Source organism: Panulirus ornatus, chromosome 1 (genome assembly GCF_036320965.1).
Source record: "Panulirus ornatus isolate Po-2019 chromosome 1, ASM3632096v1, whole genome shotgun sequence".
Lineage (NCBI taxonomy): Eukaryota > Metazoa > Arthropoda > Malacostraca > Decapoda > Palinuridae > Panulirus > Panulirus ornatus.
In genome coordinates, this window is record NC_092224.1 from 32,576,596 (window position 1) to 32,601,848 (window position 25,253).

The window sequence follows — 25,253 nt, forward strand, 5'->3', positions numbered from 1 at the left end:
ATATATATATATATTATCCCTGGGGATAGGGGAGAAAGAATACTTCCCACGTATTCCCTGCGTGTCGTAGAAGGCGACTAAAAGGGAAGGGAGCGGGGGGCTGGAAATCCTCCCCTCTCGTTTTTTTTTTAATTTTCCAAAAGAAGGAACAGAGAAGGGGGCCAGGTGAGGATATTCCCTCAAAGGCCCAGTCCTCTGTTCTTAACGCTACCTCGCTATCGCGGGAAATGGCGAATAGTATGAAAAAAAAAAAAAAAAAAAAAAATATATATATATATATATATATATATATATATATATATATATATATATATATATATATATATATATATGAAAAAGCGTAGATAAAATGATCTTGAATAATCTACATAAACGAGGAAGAACTGGGCCTCAAATCCATAACACCCTAAATCTGTGGACTGGTAGAGCCATAAAAGTGCGAAACTGCGAAATAATCCGAAGAGATCTTGACAAATTGACGGGTCTTGGCCAGGCATGTGGTAAGTGAAATTCGACTGGACAAATGTAAAAGTTAAGAGACAGTAATACTAACATGACTACCAAATGTTCAAAGGAAACCATTACCCAAAGTAAATGAAGAAAACGTTCTTGGTAGTCGTTATCAGCAACAATGTGAAGTACTCTGAAGGGCGTATAAAAAGTAAGCAATAAAGCGAACATAATGCGGGGTTTTATAGCTAAGAACATCGACCACAAAACACCCAAATATAATTTTCGACTTTTCTTTTTTTTTTTTCAGCGCACAGGGACGACCGCAGTTTTAAAGCGCAGTCCAATTTTGGTTTCCAAAACTACAAGGAAAAAAAAAAAAGAAGAAAAACTTAAAACGAGTTCAAATAACGGTTCCAGTGCTAATTCTAGATGGACAAAGCCAACGTAAAGAAGAAAAGAGACCCAGAGCACTCCAGTAAATCTCTTTTTCTTAGAAAACGGGAACTCTCAGGGTCTTTCAATCTCTGAATAAATCTAACAATGAAAACCTAGGAAGACCCAAAGGCAATAAAGTTACCAACGTAGGAAAAAAAAAAAATCTCTCGTTTAAAACAGTTGAATGCTGATATTGCTTTTAATGAAGAGTTGTGAACGCAAAAGACTTCAAATACTTACGAAAACAGACTTCAAATACTTACAAAAACCTATAACATTCCAAGCTTGTTCTACTAAGGAGTGGTTCCTTGGTTTATAGTTCTTTTCCCCTCCGGTTGTTGTTGTTGTTCCCCGAGAGAGTAGGATGGTGTGGAGTGAGCCGTCTTAACTGTTCTACTCAGGCGCAGAGATATTGGCTATGGAACAGAGGCAGACCATAAAACAGGTTACTTGGTCATAGGCCAACAGGTTCTCTGTTAACTGTTTTCCTCCTATGAACTCTCTCTCTCTCTCTCTCTCTCTCTCTCTCTCTCTCTCTCTCTCTCTCTCTCTCTCTCTCTCTCTCTCTCAATGACACTACGCCTACATCTATCTTTCGCAATGTTTTAATTTCTCGTAACATTCTATCTCCCTTTTATTATGCCAGTTATTCTAAGCTATCACTTATTTTCTTATACTTTTTTCACTAGTTCTTCCTCCTCCTCCGTTGTCCTTTGTCCATCCCTTCAATGTCCTCTCTCTCTCTCTCTCTCTCTCTCTCTCTCTCTCTCTCTCTCTCTCTCTCTCTCTCTCTCCTGTCTCCTCTCTCCTCTCTTATTTTCCCCCCCTCCCTCCCTTCCTCCCTCTCCTTGGGGCATGCCAGGTGACCACACCATCACCCACGTCAACCCCTTTCATTAAATCAATTACCACTTCAATTAAGAGTTTAAGTGTCGTGATAAAGCACCAGTAACAGTTACACGTAGCAGCCACCTGCCTCTGGATGAGTTATGGCATCGTATAAATTTTTATTAGCAGAGTACCCCCTACCACCTCCCCTCTCGTGATTTGTAATGGAGGGAGAAGAAATTATGGAATCCTAGCCAGATCTATATATCTTAGTTTTATAATTTAGATTTTATTCCCTTTTAATATACTGTTGGTGAAATACTTTACACGCCAAACACAGAAGCAATATCTCAAATATGGAAATCATCAGGATATTTTCCTTTGAGTCACCAGTATTCCATTTGACTATTTAGACTTTGGTGTTTGAGTTGCCGTAATCTGCTGTCCGAAAACTGACAGAACTGCTGACGAAAGTATAGCAGTGTGGTGTCCGGGTTGACGGGATTGTCTGTTTAAGTTGCTGTCATCAACTCGACCAAATGGACAGAGAATTTCCTGCTCGAGTTACCGTAATAATGTCATCTAAAGGGACAGAACTTCCTGTGGTGAGTTATTACTGAATGTTACCGTCCGAACTGACTGAATCTTCCGTTTAAGTCATCGGAAGCTGTCAATTGACCTGATGCGACACCCTCTTTTGTTTAGAACAAAAGAGCATCTATCTGCTCATCTCGCTCGACCTATAGTCACAATCGACAGATTCTTCTTGTTCTTCTTCTTTACCCAGACGATGTTTTCCGTGGGAATATTTGCTATTTTGTTGGATTGATATTAACATTATTGATATTTGGGACTAATTTCCACATGTCCCTCGTGTGTGTGTGATTACTGTTTGTGTGCAACAGGAAGAGAGTTTTGCTCTGGTGTATATATGCCAGGTGTGTGTGTGTGTGTGGTGTGTGGGTGTGTGTGTGTGTGTGGGTGTGTGTGTGTGTGTGTGATCGTATCTGTGTTTGTATTTGCATACGTTTGTGTCTTATTGTTTTTCAGAGTGTTGTGTACATTACAAATACTTGCGTTTGTGAAGATGCTCGTCTAAAATTGCTCCATTGTGCAGTACGTGAGGAGCCCCATATCCTTTAGACTGTCTTCACTTTCATGCAACCTTTTAAATTTTTGTGTAGTCAGCATTCAAAGTTTCATCACTCAGTCTATTTACTTCAGTTGCTATACATAGACTGTAATAGTATTAACTTACATCCATTTCTTGTTTAGTTTCATAATAGTACTAACTTACATCCATTTCTTGTTTAGTTTCATAATAGCACTAACTTACATCCATTTCTTGTTTAGTTTCATAATAGCACTAACTTACATCCATTTCTTGTTTAGTTTCATAATAGTACTAACTTATATCCATTTCTTGTTTAGTTTCATAATAGTACTAACTTACATCCATTTCTTGTTTAGTTTCATAATAGTACTAACTTACATCCATTTCTTGTTTAGTTTCATAATAGTACTAACTTACATCCATTTCTTGTTTAGTTTCATAATAGTACTAACTTACATCCATTTCTTGTTTAGTTTCATAATAGTACTAACTTACATCCATTTCTTGTTTAGTTTCATAATAGTACTAACTTACATCCATTTCTTGTTTAGTTTCATAATAGTACTAACTTACATCCATTTCTTGTTTAGTTTCATAATAGTACTAACTTACATCCATTTCTTGTTTAGTTTCATAATAGTACTAACTCACATCCATTTCTTGTTTAGTTTCATAATAGTACTAACTTACATCCATTTCTTGTTTAGTTTCATAACAGTACTAACTTACTTATCCATTTCTTGTTTTGTTTCATAATAGTACTAATCTACATCCATTTCTTGTTTAGTTTCATGTTCTATGGCTGTTCTATCCTCTTATTATATTTCGAAGAAATGTTCACTGTTGCCGTGCGTCACTTATCTAGATTAGAAACGTGGAGGCTGTGATCACGTCTCTCCTCGCTCTTTCCAACGGTGGACCAATTCACAACCTCTGACTTTTCTCTAACTCGGTCTTCTTAAATCTGGTCCCATCCTTCTTGCTATCCTCTGGACCATCTCTCTCTTACTTCTTTATAATTTCTGAAGGCGCGGTGACCAAACTTGAGAAGCACATTCCTTTGTAAAGAATATAAAATAATGAGGAGAATCTAACCTTAAGCTTGTGATTAAATGCGACTCTACTTTGTCTCCATAAAAGTTACAGGGAGAGAGTTATACTCTGGTGTAAATGAATGCATTCTCAGATTCAGTGGGCTCCCTCCCTCCCAGTATTATTGAGCCCATCAGCAGCGTTGTAACTACAAGGGTGAGGGATGATCTCACTCTCATACTAAAGTACCTTGTCACTATCAAGGCACCTTCAGGAATCCAGGACGATGTACTACCTCGCTGATGTGAAGGAAATACATTTCTTTATAATGTTAGCTGTGACAGCACGGGTAGCTGAGTCCCTAACCAAGGCCATCCCATTAAACGTATATATATATATATATATATATATATATATATATATATATATATATATATATATATATATATATATCTACCTTAGCCTGAACGAGATACCCATTTTGTCGACCAGTCCCTGAGGGTAGATGAATAACTGGGTTAACTGTGGACCGATTGCCATAACCAGGATTTGAACCTATGCACTCGACGCTGTATCCTCTCTCATTCCTTGTGGCATAGGTCAATCACTCAGAGGGCATACACATTACAGAATCCTTCAGTAAGTCTGGTAAAGTTGTTCTGTGGCTTGGGAAATAAGTCAAGTTTCTTAAGACTCCGGATGATATACGACCTCATAAAGCCTAAACGCACTGAATTTAACCAGGAGTTATGATAAGGGAAGATGAATTTCAACTTCATTAATCTTAAGTATCCAACGAAAGGACTTCAGTGTATTGTAAGTGATACTTTATGTGTTTTACTTGGCTCATAACGACGTACGTGCGTGTGAGGGCGCCCCCCTCCCCCCCCTCAGAATTGATCACATCCTGGTAGAGCTTGTTAGCAGTATTCTTCGGAATGTAAATACATATAAATTTCCTCATATTTATTCTCTCAAAATGTATGTATTTATTGTCATCTTCTCCTCTTTAACACCAATCTAGGTTTCCACTCATTTTCAGATCGTTGGGTTAAATCATTGCCGAGAACTTACAAGAGCATTGTTCTGGACAGAATATTTCCTCGTTTTGTTAGAAATGAGGAACTTCCTTCTTGTGGAAAAAAGATTGGCCGTCGCTCCTCAAAAGAAAAAAAAAAAAAGGACGAGACACCAGTCTGTCGTTCCCTTCTTATAGGTCACAAGAAAAAGACAAAAGAAGTATATGTCATTTAGACTAAGTTTGCCTTCGAAGGCACCCTCAATAACCAGGGAACTGGTGCTTCAAAAAAGACAATCGAGGATAAGAGGAACAAGTCGACGGAAGAAATGTTTTCAGGTCGTAAGTCCAGTATGCAAAGACACCCAAGTGAACATATGTGGAACGAATATATATGTATGTGAATACAAGAACAGCCAGCCCCCCAAACAAGCGAACGATGGCGACTCCTAGAAGGCAGTCATAGAGTCTAGATTTCTGTCTTTAAAAAGTTGTGTAGGAGAAAACATAAAGCTCAAACTGCTAATAATAGTCCATGGCTTCCTAACCATGTCTAAGTATATAGTTCTCTTGAATGTAAATGAATGTCAATTCAGCCTCTTGTCATACCTGCTGTAGATCCAGAGTTCTCATGGAAACGTCTATGATGGTCCATCACTCTTCGTTCATGCCTATATCCACCGTTTCCGTTGTCAGTGCACTAAATACTCTCCTCACCCATGACTACATCTACAGGCTATCTCAAGCTATACACTACTTTCAAGCTGCTTGGTCTACGCTCCTCACTAGAGTGCACGAGGGTTCATATGCCACCGTCCTTGCCTGACACTCTCTTCTTTAGCATATTACGACACACAGTGGGAAGCCAGTATGATGTAGGGGGATCTGTATCAACATCAGCATGAGATAGGTTTGAATGTGTTTGTTGAGAAACATTAAGTACTGCTGTAACGATTGGCTTTGTTCGAAAAACTTGAGGGATTATGCATCATCGATAGGACTTGTATATATATTCGCATAAGCAGGCAGAATGTTTTCTTTGATATACTGTTTATTAAAGACCAATGCCTACTTAACATTCATTAGCTTTCTGTTCTTGATATTTTTTCAATCTTTCTCACCACAGGTTTTGCTTGATCAGATAAAGTGTAAAATGAATGTCCTTTATTCATTTTCAGTTCTTGAAATACATGAGACGTCGCGGGCACTTGAACACTGCCCATCTTGAGTCATGTTGTCATAAATGATACAGAATAAATGGAAGAACAATACAGGAATCAATCGCATCGTGAAATATTACAGAAGAGAATGCTGGAGACGAAGATGATATATCGATTGTTGGATCGCGTTCCCTTGGAGTTCATGCTCTGTAGTGTGATCGGTAGGGGGTCAGACCCGTTAGGCCAACGGTTTAGAGGGATTTGCCTCAGGTCTCTGCACTTGGAAAAGGCCATTGGAGGTAGAGGAGGGGTCGTTTTGAGGGATGCGGTAGAGAATGATTGTAAACTCTTGGCTATTCCTGTACTTTGATGATTTATGAAGGAATTAGAATCTCTTATGCACATGGCTTCTGTTATTTGTAAGGATAATGTTTCAGTCTTATTACGTCTTCATTAAGATGTTGAACGTGTAATGTTTATGCTATGTTGCTGTTGCAGACGTAGTTTGAGGGCTTCCGTTTTGAAGACGACGGGTCGAATTTACTGATGTAGTGGTCGTACGCATGTTATTCACGTTGTATTGAAGTTTACAACCTTCAAATGGGCAGGAGCAATTGTAAACTACAATGGTACACTGCAGTGGGTTACTGGTCTGTGTGAGGCTGTTTATCATACTGTAGTCAGTAGTTTACTTGTTCTTGTACGGGTAGATTGATAGCTAAAAAGCTGACACCAATCACCAGCTAGATGTTTCACCACATACACAAATGGTTAGCTATTCAGATGACCAGATCATCTGCAGGTCAGTTAACCAGATATATCATTAGTCAGTTTGGGGAGAAGGGATAATTGCCAGCCAGCCAACCAACCAGTCAACCAGCCAGCTAGATAGTTAAACAATTAGACAGGAGGGGAGGCAACTAGCTATATACTTTGCCAGTTAGGATATGTAGCTTCAGCTCATCAACTAGCTACCGGTCACCCAACTAACCAGTAAGCTAGTAATGCCATAGTTATTGTTCATAGACAAAAATATAAAAAAGAAGTGCATTAGATAATTATCAATTTCGTATAAATGAACTTTAAAAGCATTCTAAATGCAGTGCATCGAGTCGCTGCACGAAGTCAATTACACAACAAGAATGCAGATTACCTATTCGTCAGTGGAATATCACATTCATGAACTTTGAATAAAAAGATGAAAAGAAGAAAAAAAAAAAAACAATAACACTCATTCCTTTAAGTACGATCCGTGCTTACTCGCCTCTGCCTTTGTCGACCTTCATTTGCGCTTGCAATCACCTCGGCAAATTATGGCAGAATAATTTTCAGTGATCGATCGGTTACATTGTGGTGGGCGCCTGGTAGCCAGCTGTGGTTGCTAACGTCCACGTCTCCTCCCCAGACTTGTGGTTACCAGTTGCATGTTTGACTCCCTAGCTGCTCCTTGAATGGTCTTCTGGTGATCCCTAGTGTCTGAAACGATTCCTTCAGTTAATGGCTCATTCTTGAGAGGTTTCCTGTTGATGAAGTGCGTCTTCATGGTCCCCAGGTGGTGGAGGGTGGTGGTGTTTGAAAGGTCTGTCTCTAGTTGGTGATTAATACCTAAGGGAATCCTAAGCATGATTGGTGCTTCCTTGATTTCGATTTTGCCGTTAACAGCAGGGAATTCTTCTGCGCAGTCTACTCTCATCCCCATGAGCGATAGCTCAAAAAGTATTATAGGTCAGAGTGTCTACGTTAGACCTTATTGGGCAGATATCTATAAAATATAATTTGTTATACATTTGAATAATTACATTAGCTTGTGGTCTTTCCATATAGTAAAACTCTTTTACCAGAGGCAAAAGGCAGATTCTGTCTTAGAATTTCAGGTATCTCCTCATTCATCAACAGTGTGTTATGCCACTTCTTGTAAGGATTGTTAGAGCCTATCCCTGAAAGGCTCATTTTTTTCTTTACACAATCCAAGACACAGTATTCTAGTGGACATTCGTGTGTCTGGCAACACAATATGCAATTCATACATATTGCAATTCCAAATAAGTTAAAGCGCCATTATTACCCTTGACCTGGCAATGACATCTTTCTCCCAGTTGTATGCTCCACTTAACGTAGTGTTTCATTTTGATGGGAAGAAGATCTGATACTGCCTATTTGCACTCGTCTGTTTCTTCAAACGGATCTACTTATTTCCTTCATGATTTGCGGCTTTTAGACTTCTAAATGGAGGATCCGGTAATGTGTTCAACAGCCTCTTTATCTAAAGAGTCTTCGAGTGTCCCAGTTCATCTCAGTTATGTAAGAGGTCCCAGGTAATAGGTGGTTTGGCCGAGTATACCCATCTGACAACGAGTGACCTACAGTCCAAAGGTAGTTCAGCACAAGTTTCGGTTAGAGTAACATTCAGTACCAAGAGAAATATTAGATATGTTTGAAGTCAAGGATATAGTTTCCTCAGACTATCAGACGTGTCTTCCATGCAAGTCCACGAGCGATGGCTGTAAGGCAAACCCTAAGAGATATCGAATGGCGGAATGTGTACGTCGCTGGGCGCGAACGGGTGGCCAAAGCACTATTCTCAAGTCATTAATAATCACTCGCTTGAAGATGATCACCTGATGACAGGCGACTGTGTTTTCAGTCTTGAGAAGAGGTCCGAGGGAACAGGAACTCCTATTCATTCAAGCGCCGTATATACCCATATAGAAACCAGTGCACCACTGGTTCGTATGAGGGCTCGACCAATCTCAGTCTGTTTCTAAACGCACTTCTTTTAAGAATTATTTGCAGTTGTCTTAAGAAGTATTTACGTTGGAAATTGTTTTAAAGATCTACAAGATTAGACATTTTTTTTTAGTGCATATTCATTTTCTTCTATATGTTTTCTCAAGACTTTAGGTTAATCTTACTCTTTTTTTGTACTTCTACAAAGTTTATAGGACCATCGTAGATATCTTAGGAAGTTTATAGTGTGAAAGGAACTAATTATGACTCGTTTTTGGAAAACAAATAGCAGGGTTTATGAACTGCCTCATTGGATCTACACATCCTTTGCTAATTTAATGATTCTAGCTACTTTTACCATTGAATTTGATATATATATATATATATATATATATATCTATATATATATATATATATATATATATATATATATATATATATATATATTAGGAGACAGCGACTAAGCAAAATGAATATATAATATATATATATATATATATATATATATATATATATATATATATATTGGAAGGAATGCGCGGAACACAGAGGATATCGACGTTATCAACAGTTTTCGATACACCGCCGTTAATAACAGGAATTTGGCTGCCGTGATGAAGCATAAGCATGAGAGTGGGTTAATAAGCAGGTGTCAGGCTACCGGGAGGTGAGGTGAAGCCACTAGGCTGCCTCGTCGTCTGGCTCCTCCTCCTCCTCCAGCAGACTTGATGGATAGCCACAGCTGAGTCATCTGAGCGAAAACGGGTCGGGCATGAAAAAAAAAAGAGAAGGAAAAAGAAGTGTTAGCGTGACCTCGTATATGACCTGTGGCTTCCCTCTTCCCCTACCACCTCACTCTTCGTCGTATCATTACTGTTTGTCATTTGGCGTAATATCTACTGATGAACCTCGGGAAACTGGTTCATTTAGGAGGTGGAGGAAGAACAAAGGGGGAGAGAAGGGGGGAAGACAATTACTCCAGTTACCTATGCCATTATCTCCTTTGGATCAGCGTCTTCGGGAAAGGTCTGTACCCTCCGTCTCATAAAAAGTGAGATGGGATTAATTTTGAGAGACCTTTTATCATATTACCGAGACGGTTATTACGCTTTATTATGGACTCAGATCCCACTCCTGTTTCACGTCTTGGAGGCGAAGCCATTCATGATGATAACCGTGATGCAACGTAAAGTCCTGATGATACGGAGGCTCCAACTTTATAAAAGCCATGACGCCTCATTATCTCTTCAGCGCATTCACATTACGCAGATAGTTTTATTAGCTCAAATAACCGGTGAATCACCTCCGTTCAACCCACAGTCAAAACAGGTGGGGTGAATCACGGCTGCGGGGGGGGGGGGGGGTTCCTGTCTTCTGTTGCTGTTGTTGTTGCTTTTGGGCTCATCGAGGTGACGGTGAGGTTTGCGCAGGGGGGGTGGGGGGGAAACTGCGCGAAAATTGAGCTATTTACTTCATTATAAAAGGCATTTACTGCACAGGGTTGGCTCCTCGAGAAATTTCAGTTGTCTCATTTATCTCCAAATTACATGAAAATGATCCGAATCATCTTGGGTTTGTAATGATTTGAAAGGCTCTTACACTAAGATTATCGGTCGAAAAATGTGGAGCCCAGAACTTTATTTGCCATCTTGCCGGAAGAGGGTGAAACTCTGTGCCCCCCGTTAATGGAGCTCCACTTCCGTTAGCTTATTTAGCAACCTATGGCGTGTATGGTATGTCATGCGCTGCTGCCTAATGATGATCTTGCACTAGACAGTCATTAAAACCAAGCGAAATTTGACGTACTAATTCAGATATCTTTTTATCCACTGTTTCCTCGACGAATCTCGAAGGTTTAGGGGAAAAAAAAAGGAAAATAACTTTCTGCGATGTAAAAGGAAAAAGGAAGATTTTATGAGAAAGCCTGTTTTATTGACGTGGTCAGGTGTGGTGTTTGCTGCGAATATAGGTGACTGAAATAAGCATTTTACCGCTAGTTTTTTACGATGATGTGGTTTCCATTGGAGGGATAAGTGTTCGTGCATAGACATGATTGGCCGAGCACGTTCAGGTGGGATTTTATTGGAAGCGTTTTCGTTTCGTTATGCGGATCATGAATGTTTGTGGTGACTAGCTGAGGTGATTGCTCTCGGTGCTCCTTTTTTTTTTTTTGCTCTCACAGCCCAACAATATATATACACTTATTCTTTGTTTCCTGCGTTATCGAGAGGCGCCAGGAACAGACGAAGAAAAAAGGACACGCTCGCTCACAATCATTCCATAATTGTTATGTGTAATGCATCGGAACCACAGTTCCCTGTCTACAATAGGCCCATAGACTTTCCGTGGTTTACTTCGGCCACTTCACATGCCCGGGTTCTGTCCATTGATAGCACGTCGACCCCTGTATATCACATGGTTCCAGAATGTAGTGTTAGTATTATCTGTGATTATTCTAAGATCAATAAGTAGACGATAGTAATTTCTTGTTCATACTATTTCAAGTGTTTCTAGAATATTCTTATTAAAGTTTTACTGCACACTTACATATATCGACCTCCCGTGTCAACACGCCCTAATCAGTACTTCTTCTTATGGCAGGTGTGGTTCCAGAACCGACGGGCCAAGTGGAGGAAACAGGAGAAGGTCGGTCCATCATCACATCCGTACGGAGCCTTCCCTCCGTCAGCGCCTCTGCCACTCCAGAACCCCGCCCTGCCACCCACCATCTCCAGTCCCTTCGCCGGTCTCGGCTACCTCAGGAAGCCTCCCGCTTTCGACTCGCCGCCAATTTTACCTCCTTCGGCGTCCAGACTGCCCTCTTCCTACCTGCAGGCGGCAGCGGCACAGCTCCTACCTGGAGCCGGTTACCTGGCAGGAATGTCTGGACTGCGGGACTTGCACCAGTACCGCGCTGGCCTCTTACCCCAGCATCACTACCCACCCTCCTTCACGCACCTCCTGGCTGGTCTCTCGTCCAGACCCAAGCTACCGGAGTCAGACTACGCAGCCCTGTTGGCCTCCGTGCCAGCACTGCAGCCGCCTCTAGTGGCCCCGCCACCTCCCGTCACGCCCCCGGAACCCCCTCGGGTGAGTGGCAACACGCGGGGGCGCTCCTCGCCTTCGCCCGTCCCCACAAGTGGGGTCGATCAAGACCGTCGGGCGTCGTCCATCGCTGAGCTGCGACTGAGAGCTCGCGAGCATGAACTTCGCCTCGAAATGCAGCGAAAACACGGCGATGTGGTCACCTGAATCCGGCGATTGTCATACCTCACATGCCATGCCCACGCCCGTCCTGGCGCTGCAGAAGCGAAATAATCACAGTGACAAAGGAGAGGGAGGAGGAGGAGGAGGAGGGGAAATAATGCAATAAGTTATGCGACAGTGGTTCGAGCTTGCACAGGAACAATGCATTAGTACTGTAGCGCATTGTGAGGCAGTGGTTAGCCAGGTAACGATAGAACGATGAGTGTTAACGGTGGGGGTTTGGTTGTTGAGCCAGTAGGGTTAGGGTGCCTGCTGCCAGGAGACCCTGCATCTACTCTCATCGTTATTTTTCTGTAACGCTCTAGCCCGTCACTTAAGGTGCTTCTTGTGAATTCTTCGCATTGCAATATTTGTTTTATATTCACCCTTGTCGTAACTGACTCCGTCCGTAAACCGTGCTAACAATACTAATGTAGTGTATGTACCTTGTAAGTACCTCAACCATAGTGTAAGTCTGTTAACTAAGTGTCGATGATGGTGTCGAAGCAACGAACTGGGGCGTCTCTAGACCACTCACCCGTCCCAGTGGTGCGCATGTATCATAGTGTACTGTGTTCTTATTTCAATACAGTTTTACAGTATGATGTGGTGTTTCACTCCTTCCTCTTGCCTGATAACGTACCATTAAGAGAAAGGGTCGGTCGGTGTAGAGCTGTACAGCAGTTGTTTAGCGACCAGACCCTTTCTATATAAACTCAATACTAAGGGAAGACAGCATTCTGGACTAGGAGGAAATTTTATAACACGACATGCAATTCACACACACACAACTTCAAGCGCAGAGTGGATCACAAACAGTAAGAAAAAAAAACATTCTTGAAATACAAATCCTTAAAACTGAAATTTCACAGCACTTACTTCAACTACTTCCACCTGTCCTCCTAGATACTCTCCAATGGCAGAACGTGACAAAATGCACGTAATCTACCTATGTGGAGATTTCAATAACCGCCATCCTGCAGGAATTAACATCACACACAACATTTTCCCGAGGCAAACTAGTATAGATTAACTGCACCCATTCAGCATCCTCAAGCAACGCAGCCCATCCAATATGACTCCAATTCCGCCATCTCCAGCAGCCATGAACTTATGCAAACAAGCATCGGAGTATATCAGATCAAATCTCTTTCTATTCCTTTAGCCATTCTGATAACTTTACACATAAGCCATCCAAGCCACATAGCCAGCAAATGAACGTACACAAACTACCGGAAAGCAGATTGATCATTGTTCGCATAGCACATGAAATCCACGCTGCAAGACCTCACTGCAGGTGTATACCCATCTGTGTATCATGATCTGTCACAGTACATCATCATCATCAAGCCAGCAAAAAAATCATATACCACAAGGATATAAATATATATATATATATATATATATATATATATATATATATATATATATATATATATATACCAAACCTCTCTCTATGAGTTGTATACCTCATAAAACTGAGAAACCACCACAGACGAAACCACACACCATCTCAACTGAAACCACAGAACGAATCCAAACGCTACACAAGGCCATCATTAACATAATCACTGAGAGACAAATTGTAAACTGGGATTCCTGCCTCAGCACAATGAACCACTAAACCAACAGCAACCAACTCTGGCGCTTATAAACGAAGATTATCACCTTCTGCATCAACTTCAGCTCTTACATATGAAGCTCCTCTATTCCAGTCTAAAGACGTCCCTTCTCCCAAGGAAAATACAATCATTCCCCTGCAGCATTACTCAAAAATCAGCCACAACTCCACCACACTCTTTAACAGGAAGGTCATAAAAAACCTCCACAAGATCAATCCAGAAACAACTGCTGACCCACCCACCCTTTCTTCTCATCGACAAAAACACCAGAATTAAGACCTTAAGTTACTCTCCTGCAACAAGCCCTGTCAGTGTGTCAGACTTTCACATCAAACGCTTCAGCCCAGGTGAAATCCAGGTGCACCTTCACCCGCTCCTGGCTACGCAACAAGAACACTAACATATGGTCACTTTCCGATATAGATGCCATTCCTTAAACCTTAAACCACCCAACGCTTCCTGTTCTTCTTACTGCGCTATATCACTCTCGTCTTCGACATCCATACTCTTCGAAGAAATGATTCACAGCAGAATTAAACATGCCTCACTCTCACCTACACAACACGTCCATAAACCACCCAGTCACTCCACTACCACATTACTCACAGACCTTACGCGACATATCGTACACTGTTTCAACCAACCACAAATTCCCCTCCCATAGAGTTTCGTTGGCTACAGAGACATCAACAAAGCATTTGGCATTGTCCCTCAGCACATCATCATACAAAGTATCTTGACACCACCCTCCACATGTGATAATTAGTTGTTAGCCAACTTCATAGTCAGCAGTAAAGCCAGTCACTCACAAAGTCCTCTCTTCTAAAATCCTTAAGCTCTACAACAGAGTTGCCAAAGAGCAACCCACAGCACTGATATACAGACTGCAGAAGTTGTCACCCACCCCCGTGGAAGTTATCACCCACGTATGGAAGTTGTCACCCACGTGTGGAAGTTATCACCCACCTGCAGAAGTTATCACCCACGTATGGAAGTTGTCACCCACGTGTGGAAGTTATCACCCACGTATGGAAGTTGTCACCCACGTGTGGAAGTTATCACCCACGTATGGAAGTTGTCACCCACGTGTGGAAGTTATCACCCACCTGCAGAAGTTGTCACCCACGTGTGGAAGTTATCACCCACGTATGGAAGTTGTCACCCACGTGTGGAAGTTATCACCCACCTGCAGAAGTTGTCACCCACGTGTGGAAGTTATCACCCACGTATGGAAGTTGTCACCCACGTGTGGAAGTTATCACCCACGTATGGAAGTTGTCACCCACCCCCGTGGAAGTTATCACCCACGTATGGAAGTTGTCACCCACGTGTGGAAGTTATCACCCACGTATGGAAGTTGTCACCCACCACCCACCCGTGGAAATTATCACCCACTCGTGTGAATCATCACCCACCTGTGGAAGTTATCACCCACCCGTGGAAATTATCACCCACTCGTGTGAATCATCACCCACCTGTGGAAGTGATCACCCACGTATGGAAGTTGTCACCCACGTGTGGAAGTTATCACCCACGTATGGAAGTTGTCACCCACCCCCGTGGAAGTTATCACCCACGTATGGAAGTTGTCACCCACGTGTGGAAGTTATCACCCACGTATGGAAGTTGTCACCCACGTGTGGAAGTTATCACCCACGTATGGAAGTTGTCACCCACGTGTGGAAGTTATCACCCACGTATGGAAGTTGTCACCCACGTGTGGAAGTTATCACCCACGTATGGAAGTTGTCACCCACGTGTGGAAGTTATCACCCACGTATGGAAGTTGTCACCCACGTGTGGAAGTTATCACCCACGTATGGAAGTTGTCACCCACCCCCGTGGAAGTTATCACCCACGTATGGAAGTTGTCACCCACGTGTGGAAGTTATCACCCACGTATGGAAGTTGTCACCCACGTGTGGAAGTTATCACCCACGTATGGAAGTTGTCACCCACGTGTGGAAGTTATCACCCACGTATGGAAGTTGTCACCCACGTGTGGAAGTTATCACCCACGTATGGAAGTTGTCACCCACGTGTGGAAGTTATCACCCACGTATGGAAGTTGTCACCCACCCCTAGGAAGTTATCACCCACGTATGGAAGTTGTCACCCACGTGTGGAAGTTATCACCCACGTATGGAAGTTGTCACCCACGTGTGGAAGTTATCACCCACGTATGGAAGTTGTCACCCACGTGTGGAAGTTATCACCCACGTATGGAAGTTGTCACCCACCCCTAGGAAGTTATCACCCACGTATGGAAGTTGTCACCCACGTGTGGAAGTTGTCACCCACGTGTGGAAGTTATCACCCACCTGCAGAAGTTGTCACCCACGTGTGGAAGTTGTCACCCACGTGTGGAAGTTATCACCCACGTATGGAAGTTGTCACCCACGTGTGGAAGTTATCACCCACGTATGGAAGTTGTCACCCACGTGTGGAAGTTATCACCCACGTATGGAAGTTGTCACCCACGTGTGGAAGTTATCACCCACCTGCAGAAGTTGTCACCCACGTGTGGAAGTTATCACCCACGTATGGAAGTTGTCACCCACGTGTGGAAGTTATCACCCACGTATGGAAGTTGTCACCCACCCCCGTGGAAGTTATCACCCACCTGCAGAAGTTGTCACCCACCCCCGTGGAAGTTATCACCCACACGTGGAAATTATCACCCACTCGTGTGAATCATCACCCACCTGTGGAAGTGATCACCCACGTATGGAAGTTGTCACCCACGTGTGGAAGTTATCACCCACGTATGGAAGTTGTCACCCACGTGTGGAAGTTATCACCCACCTGCAGAAGTTATCACCCACGTATGGAAGTTGTCACCCACGTGTGGAAGTTATCACCCACGTATGGAAGTTGTCACCCACCCCTAGGAAGTTATCACCCACGTGTGGAAGTTGTCACCCACCTGCAGAAGTTATCACCCACGTATGGAAGTTGTCACCCACCCCCGTGGAAGTTATCACCCACGTATGGAAGTTGTCACCCACCCCCGTGGAAGTTATCACCCACACGTGGAAGTTATCACCCACTCGTGTGAATCATCACCCACCTGTGGAAGTTATCACCCACGTATGGAAGTTGTCACCCACGTGTGGAAGTTATCACCCACGTATGGAAGTTGTCACCCACCCCCGTGGAAGTTATCACCCACGTATGGAAGTTGTCACCCACGTGTGGAAGTTATCACCCACGTATGGAAGTTGTCACCCACCCCTAGGAAGTTATCACCCACCTGCAGAAGTTATCACCCACGTATGGAAGTTGTCACCCACCCCTAGGAAGTTATCACCCACCTGCAGAAGTTATCACCCACGTATGGAAGTTGTCACCCACCCCTAGGAAGTTATCACCCACACGTGGAAATTATCACCCACTCGTGTGAATCATCACCCACCTGTGGAAGTTATCACCCACCTGCAGAAGTTGTCACCCACCCCCGTGGAAGTTATCACCCACCTGCAGAAGTTGTCACCCACGTGTGGAAGTTATCACCCACACGTGGAAATTATCACCCACTCGTGTGAATCATCACCCACCTGTGGAAGTTATCACCCACCTGCAGAAGTTATCACCCACGTATGGAAGTTGTCACCCACCCCTAGGAAGTTATCACCCACCTGCAGAAGTTATCACCCACACGTGGAAATTATCACCCACTCGTGTGAATCATCACCCACCTGTGGAAGTTATCACCCACGTATGGAAGTTGTCACCCACGTGTGGAAGTTATCACCCACACGTGGAAATTATCACCCACTCGTGTGAATCATCACCCACCTGTGGAAGTTATCACCCACGTATGGAAGTTGTCACCCACGTGTGGAAGTTATCACCCACACGTGGAAATTATCACCCACTCGTGTGAATCATCACCCACCTGTGGAAGTTATCACCCACGTATGGAAGTTGTCACCCACGTGTGGAAGTTATCACCCACCTGCAGAAGTTGTCACCCACGTGTGGAAGTTATCACCCACCTGCAGAAGTTGTCACCCACGTGTGGAAGTTATCACCCACCTGCAGAAGTTATCACCCACGTATGGAAGTTGTCACCCACGTGTGGAAGTTATCACCCACGTATGGAAGTTGTCACCCACGTGTGGAAGTTATCACCCACGTATGGAAGTTGTCACCCACGTGTGGAAGTTATCACCCACGTATGGAAGTTGTCACCCACGTGTGGAAGTTATCACCCACGTATGGAAGTTGTCACCCACGTGTGGAAGTTATCACCCACGTATGGAAGTTGTCACCCACGTGTGGAAGTTATCACCCACGTATGGAAGTTGTCACCCACGTGTGGAAGTTATCACCCACACGTGGAAATTATCACCCACTCGTGTGAATCATCACCCACCTGTGGAAGTTATCACCATATATATATATATATATATATATATATATATATATATATATATATATATATATATATATATATATATATAAATAAAAGGCTCGTATATATATATATATATATATATATATATATATATATATATATATATATATATATATATATATATGTAAGCCGAGCTAACACGAAAGAGGAGTTGGTGGAAGCGGGGGCAAGTTGTGTGATGAACTAGAGCGTGGTAAGAGAAAGACGAAGGTGGAGGAGGATAATGAGCCAGTATAATGAGTGAATGTTGGGAACAGAGGAAACGGAAGATGAGCATAGTGGCAACGAAGAGAGAATTATCATTTTCAGTATGTACCGACATGGCCGAGGCAATATGCCTCAGTCAAGGCCATCTCGTGGGAAAGAATAAAGAAAAAGAAGAAAGTAGAAATTGATATGGGGTCGGCAATATGGGGATGTCAAGTGTCTGTAGACCCTGACTTTTAATGGAAGAAAAGGTTATATGACGAAGGACAAAAAGAAGGAAAACGAATTCCACAGTTTAGCTGTTCGAGGGAAGGAGGAGGTATACTAACAGCCAATAACAACAGCGTGAGTCACTGAATGACACAATAACACCAACCAATAGGGTTAGAGGACCCGTAGAAATGGCGAAATGTCAGTAGAGCAATTGCTCTTCTGTGAAAACCAGATCCAGAGTGTGTGTGTGTGTGTGTGTGGGGCGGGGTATGTGTGTGTGTGTGTGTGTGTGGTGACAGCCAGCAGTGTAAGTAGCTCGGTTGATGATGACTCGTTCTAGATTGCTGAGAGCGGAAAATACCTATGCTTCACCCGGTATCCCCCCTCCTCCGTCGCCCGCCCCGAGTGTCTTGACAATGACGCTACCATTCGTTCCAGTGTCATCAGTGTCGTATGCTATTCGTCACCTCCCCCCACACACACACAGAGGGAGTTATGACCTTCATAAACTCGACCATCATAACAGCCACTACCACCAGTATGATACACACCGCCACCACCACTACTATGATGCCCACTGCTACCACCACTTCCACCACTATGATGCCCACTGCTACCACTACTTCCACCACTATGATGCCCACTGCTACCACCACTTCCACTACTATGATGCCCACTGCTACCACCACTTCCACCACTATGATGCCCACTGCTACCACTACTTCCACCACTATGATGCCCACTGCTACCACCACTTCCACCACTATGATGCCCACTGCTACCACTACTTCCACCACTATGATGCCCACTGCTGCCGCCGCCACTACCACCTTCTGTTAACATCGTTAACATCAACATCATCCAAACTATAATTACCATCAGTGCCACCGCCACCTTCTACATCATCAGGATCGGTGAAGCAGCTTTCACCGCCACAACTAACACTACCATCAACATCAAAAAAAAGGTAATGAATCACTGGCTGGTAATTATCGTCCAATTATCGTTCTTGTCTGACAAATCTACTCGATTTCTTTCATATTCTCAACTTGCATGATGAAAGTACAGCAGTTGATGTCATCTACTTCGATTTTCAAAAAAAGATATTCGATATAGTTCCATATCAAAGGCTACAAACAAAAGTTAAGTCACATGGTGTGGATGGGGTTGTAATTCGATGGTTAGGAAATTGGCTGACCGGCCGTAGACAAAGAGGAGTAATTAAAGGTCAAACTTCTGGATGGTTAGACGTAACAAGTGGTGTGCCACAGGGATCAGTCCAAGGGCCGTTTCTCTATCTCTTATATATCATTGACTGCATTGTAAAACATCATAATTCGAGGACGATACTAAGTTTGGAAATATGTCTACAAACTTGAGAAGCATATTCTAACCTCGGGCTAAAACATGCCGTAAATAACTTGTCAAACATCTCCCTTTTCAATGCATTCATGAACAGTTCTAATATTTGGCGACAGGTTAGGTAACCCAAAGTCCCGCTCACAGAGAGACTCATTTGACCTGTTACATTTCATAAACTGTATTCATTTCATCTCGAGGGTTTCTTTCAGTGTGTCACATCTTCCTTATTCTACATGTACTTGCGTTGAACTCTATGAACCATATCCCAAACACCAAGGAGCTTATCTAAGTCCCTTTGTAGGTTCATACTTTCCTCCGCAATCTTTACATGTCTCTTGACTAAATCATCCCCTGCAAACCTTCTATAATATGATATCTAATCCAAATACGTTAGTGACATGGAGCCTTAGAACAATTACCCGGAACCCCAATCCATTTCGAATGATACTACTTTGACATGCGTCCTCTATTGTCTCCAATTAAGATAATATTCTATCCATCGAAGGTGCTTCCCTCTTACGCCTGATCGAAGAATCAGGTCATCTATCCTCCTCCTATGGAGTATACTGTCATATACCATTTGACAGCCCCCAAAAAATCACACAATCCACCCATCCATCTGTTTTGCCTGAAACAGAAAAAAAACTGTCACAGAATTCTAAAAGATTTTGATATTTACAGCCTCCTCTCTCTGAACTAGCTTTGTATCTCGCATGCTTTAGTTTCTCTATTGCAGTTAATCATCCAATTCCTTTCAGTAACATTTCCACTGTTTTACAGACTGAACACGTCAAAGATACTTCCATCTGTACTTCAGCGTCTTATCCAATTTTTCCCATTTCGAAGATAGACACCAACACTTCCTCTCTCCTACTCCCTTAGTATTATATCCTATTTCGTCGATTTTTTGAACAATTCCATGTGGCCTGCTAAGCATTTCTGTACACTCTCAACAGACATGAAGTGACTTATGCAAGATCATGAGCCTTACACGGATCATGACCCCGTTGATAATCTGCTTTTGTCGCTCCTGATGATTTCATTACCCTCCAGGTGGTGGTCCTCCTCCTCGCCAATCCATCTCGCTGGTACTGGGGTTATGGTGTCCACCAGCGTGAACACACTATCGTATGTATCATTCATTTTTTTCCCATCGTCTTCAACAGCTCTTCTCTCTGAATCTCTCTTTTTTCTGCCCTTCCCTCCTTACCATGCAGTTATTATTCCTCGTTCCCTTATATATACTGTATCCCTCAAATGTGACCGGACTGTGCCTACTCGAAGTTACAACGGGAGTGAACACTCACCTTCAGTATGGCTATATCGCTGGGAGTACAGTGTCGTCAAAGAACGTCTCACAACAAAGGAGTCTAACATTTACATGCTACTGAAAGTAGTGCAACCTCGGTTCACAGAAGTCTTCAGAAAGAACTCCAGGGTAATAAAGACCGGGGTAACACCAAGATTCCATCAAAGAAATTGGTCGTTGAGTAAATATAAAAGAAATGCTGGCTGACATTCGCCCCAACTATATTTCCTCCTTCATATACCCAAAGTTTCTTTTGATTTTTAACATCTTTTATCATCTTTCTTCAAATTCTATCCCTCATTCCCCCTCACCCTCGACACAATTGGTGTCCTAGGTACTATCTCCTACATAGTCTTCACCAAACCTTCCATATCAAATGTTGTATATTTTAGCTCAAGGTGGATTCCATTGCCGAGGTTAATTCCTCAGAAAATTTCCTCAACCCTGTGCAATGGTTTCCACGACTGCTGCTCCTCCTCCTCTGTGTGATCTTGCTTTTAGGTTCTTTTTCTCCTCCTCCTCTGTGTGATCTTGCTTTTAGGTTCTTTTTTAACCACGTGGTCATATCCTAGCACAACATGATCACTCTTTTTTTTTTTTCCCTCCCCTCTCCCCCTCCAAGTAGCGAATTACATATGATATTTTCGGTGTCCATGATAAAAATCATATTTGTAGATAAGATCGAGTAATGACGGTGTATTAGGACCACTGTTTCCAAGTGTGCTTATTCACGTGCTCTCCACGACTCCTTATCTCCACGAGGATCTCCACCAGGATTCTCCTGGTCTCTTCCTTTATAATAGAAATTGCCATCATTACAGCTTTACCATCTCTGAGAAGTTTCGTGTCTCGCTGCTCCTTGAGCCGTCCTGAACATACCTTCTTTGTTTACGCCGGGGATTCGTTCGGCTCGATCATAAAGATCTGAAGGATTGAAAATCTTCAGCATTATGATACGAGTCTTTCCCATAGTTCCTCTATTCACAGTGGGCTTTAAGCTGTCTTTTATCAAAAGGGTTTATTCCCTCCCGCTTTTAGATTCTCTCTATTCCCTCCTTGATGCCACACATGCCTTCAGAAAGATTAAGGTCAGATGTTATCTTACTTAGCAAAAGTTTTGCTTCCACGTCTCTATTGATATCTGGATAACACTAATGTGTTCCTAAACTCCAGCTCTTACCCATCCGTGTTCATACACATTACCTCCAGTTGCCCTTTCTGTTGGTGATGGGGTTTGTCTGCTCTTTAACCTTTTCTGATTCCCACAATTTTGATGTCCCGCCCTCCCGTTTGTGTGTGTGTGTGTGTGTGTGTGTGTGTACATTTCATGATTTGTCTAACGTTTGCTTCTTTCCTTACTCATCTAAGATTTGGCATTCTGAATTCCAATCTATCCAGTGTATCCCGCCTCATCATAACAGCTATACGTTTCATTTAGTGTATGGCCTCGGTGACAACTTCTGTCTCTAGTGCCTCGAGCCTGTCAAGGATATGAATGCAACACAGAAATGCTAAAACGCATGCAAATGAGGAAGAGGTGTTGTTGTTATGTAGACTGTACTGCATTCAAGTCTAGCCATACACAATTCATTTTACTTCACATCTCGTATCATTAGCATGTTTAGATAAACTTGTGGCCATAGATGTCTGTGTTTGTAATAATATTGAACGTCGGGCAAAGAAAAGGATGATCCTGTCTTCACAAATCTTTGTCATACGGACTTTTCTCTCATTATGAATCATATGGTTTACCCAACAGCTCGTTACCAGTCATGTGGTTTACCTAACAGCGATGATCAGGCAACCACTTCTCTCGTTATGGGGTATATGGTCTACCTACCAGCTATGACCTCTCAGTGCTTTCTCTCATTATAAGTAACGTGAAGTACCTGACATCTATAATCAGCCAATCCTTTCTCTCATTGTGAATCATATAGTTTACCTGAAAACTATGTATGAGCTGTACCTTCTTGAATAGCAGGGCCTCCCTCCACCTCCTCAGAAACTAGATCACTTATTTCTCTTATGAACTCCCAATCCTTTGTCTCATTATGAATCATATAGTTTATCTAACAGTTATGACCTGCAACCTTTTTTGAACAGCAGTGCTCGTGCAGAAACAAACGGTTAAAGATGAGGTATATCTTTTTAACGTTTTGACCCTCACAAATGTCCTCCAGGATCAGTAGACAAAGGAGGATGCAAGACTGTGTATGGAAGGAAGCATTGATCACTTGACTGGACCCTTCGGTGTATTGATCTCCGATTGGTCTGTCTGGTTCACTAGCTTCGATCCTTTTCGTCCACTCATTCGCTGTTATATCTTTGCCACGAAACCTGACCAGTTGATCAAAACTAGGTCGCATGTTACCGGAAATTTCCATTCTAAAGTGGGCGATTATCTGTGGCGTTCATTCATAAGTTTTATCCTCCCCATCGCGTTATAATATTTCACATCGCTGTAATTCAGCAAGCGTCTATACTCAACAAACATGCGCCATGAGAGTAATGATACCTGATCCCTCAAGTTAGAGAGAGAGAGTCGTAAAACATAAGGTTGAATCTATATAAAGAAGACAATCGAGGCAATAAAACAAATGCCCAATTAAAAAAAAGTGACATAGAGGTTCCTACGTTCGTAAAATACGCCTCTTGAAGACTATGACTGGAAAATCTAAAAACCTTATACACCAATCAAAATTAAGCGTTACAAAAAAAAAAGATAAACACTGGTCCTGTCTACCATCCCCTTTGTCACCTGGACTGAGTAACACGAAAGACTAAATCGTGTAGCGTAAGAAAAAAAAAACCTTAACTGGACGAAGATCTTGATAAGGCTTAATAGGATGGACATTTTTATCAAGCTATTAAGTCGAAAATACTCATTGTCAGTATGAGGTCCTGCTGAGCCGCAGCACGTGATGCCAGCGTGAGGAAAGCAGAGGTTATGGTGTCTTGATGAAAGCAAGTAGACGATTAAGCTACCTTCTTACTGGAGTAAAACTGTACAATGAACGGTTAGCTTTACCGTCTTGCAGGAACTGTTGCATGGTGGCCGTGACGGTGATGTTGCATGCTGCAGTAATGCTGTATATGCTGCATGGTGCAGTGAGCTTAGTGGAACTTTTTCTTGCATGGTGCCTTAAAGATGGAACTGCTCCTTACTGCAGTGAGCACAGAACAGTTGCATGGTACGATGATGATGATGATGAAACTATATCGTGCTGTACCGCCAACGTAATTTCCCTTGGCGGAGTGACGATGGACCTGTTGCGTGGTAAAGTGATGAATACACTTTCCTACGTTCCAGATATGATAGACCTTTTGCACGACGCAGCGATGATTGGGGCCTGTTACAATGAGGCACTGATGATGGGGCTGTTGCAATGGCACAGTGATGATGGAACATTGCAGGAAACACCTGTGGTGGAACTGCTGTACATTTATGTGATGATAGAACCCCAAAAAAAAAGAACAGATAGCGAGATTCTTGCATGGTGCAGTGACAATAGCAGTGCTCATGTGTAGGAGGCAATAACAAGACGGTATTAAGGCTCTTTAAAGATAACGCTTGCGATTCTAATACTGCCCAAGTTTATTGCTCTCTGAACATGACAATAATATCAGCATTATTTCTAGCTGACAAGATGTGTCCCACCCTGTAGTGATCAGTGATTCTACAGACACACATCATAGGGCAGGATACAGGATAGACTGAGCTATTGATCTTAGGTATATGACGAGTGGTGCGATGGCAAGAGAACTTCACTGACAAGTCTGGTATGTGAACTAGACCCACCCAGCCCGAGGTATTGACTGGCACCGACCACGTCTTGCGCACAAGTAGCGGTGAGCACGGTAGAGCACCTCATACAATAAACAACGTACCGCTGCAGTACAACACAAAGGTGTAGCGACTCTGATAATACACGAATGAAAAACAACTCATTGCAGCATGATGTGAAAAAAGCAGCGACTAGCTGCACTACGACAGTGAACCTTGCAATACGACACTAAAGATCAGCGACCCAACTCATCATGGTGCGAAAGAGAAGCACCGAGCCGATTTCGTCTTGTGACAACAGTGACAATTGTTTTTACGTCAGA

At 42.8% G+C, this 25,253-nt stretch overlaps 1 protein-coding gene across 2 annotated transcripts in view; it reads left to right on the plus strand.

The window, feature by feature from the left end:
* LOC139749741 (homeobox protein aristaless-like) overlaps nt 1-12,124 on the plus strand; it is a 297,440-nt gene extending 285,316 nt beyond the window's left edge. For both annotated transcript variants that reach the window (XM_071663980.1, XM_071664066.1), the window contains exon 4: nt 11,369-12,124. In XM_071663980.1, coding sequence (XP_071520081.1) covers nt 11,369-12,019 — 651 coding nt within the window. In that variant the 3' untranslated portion in view covers nt 12,020-12,124. The remainder of the gene's footprint in view (nt 1-11,368) is intronic.
* The last annotated feature ends 13,129 nt before the right edge of the window (nt 12,125-25,253 follow it).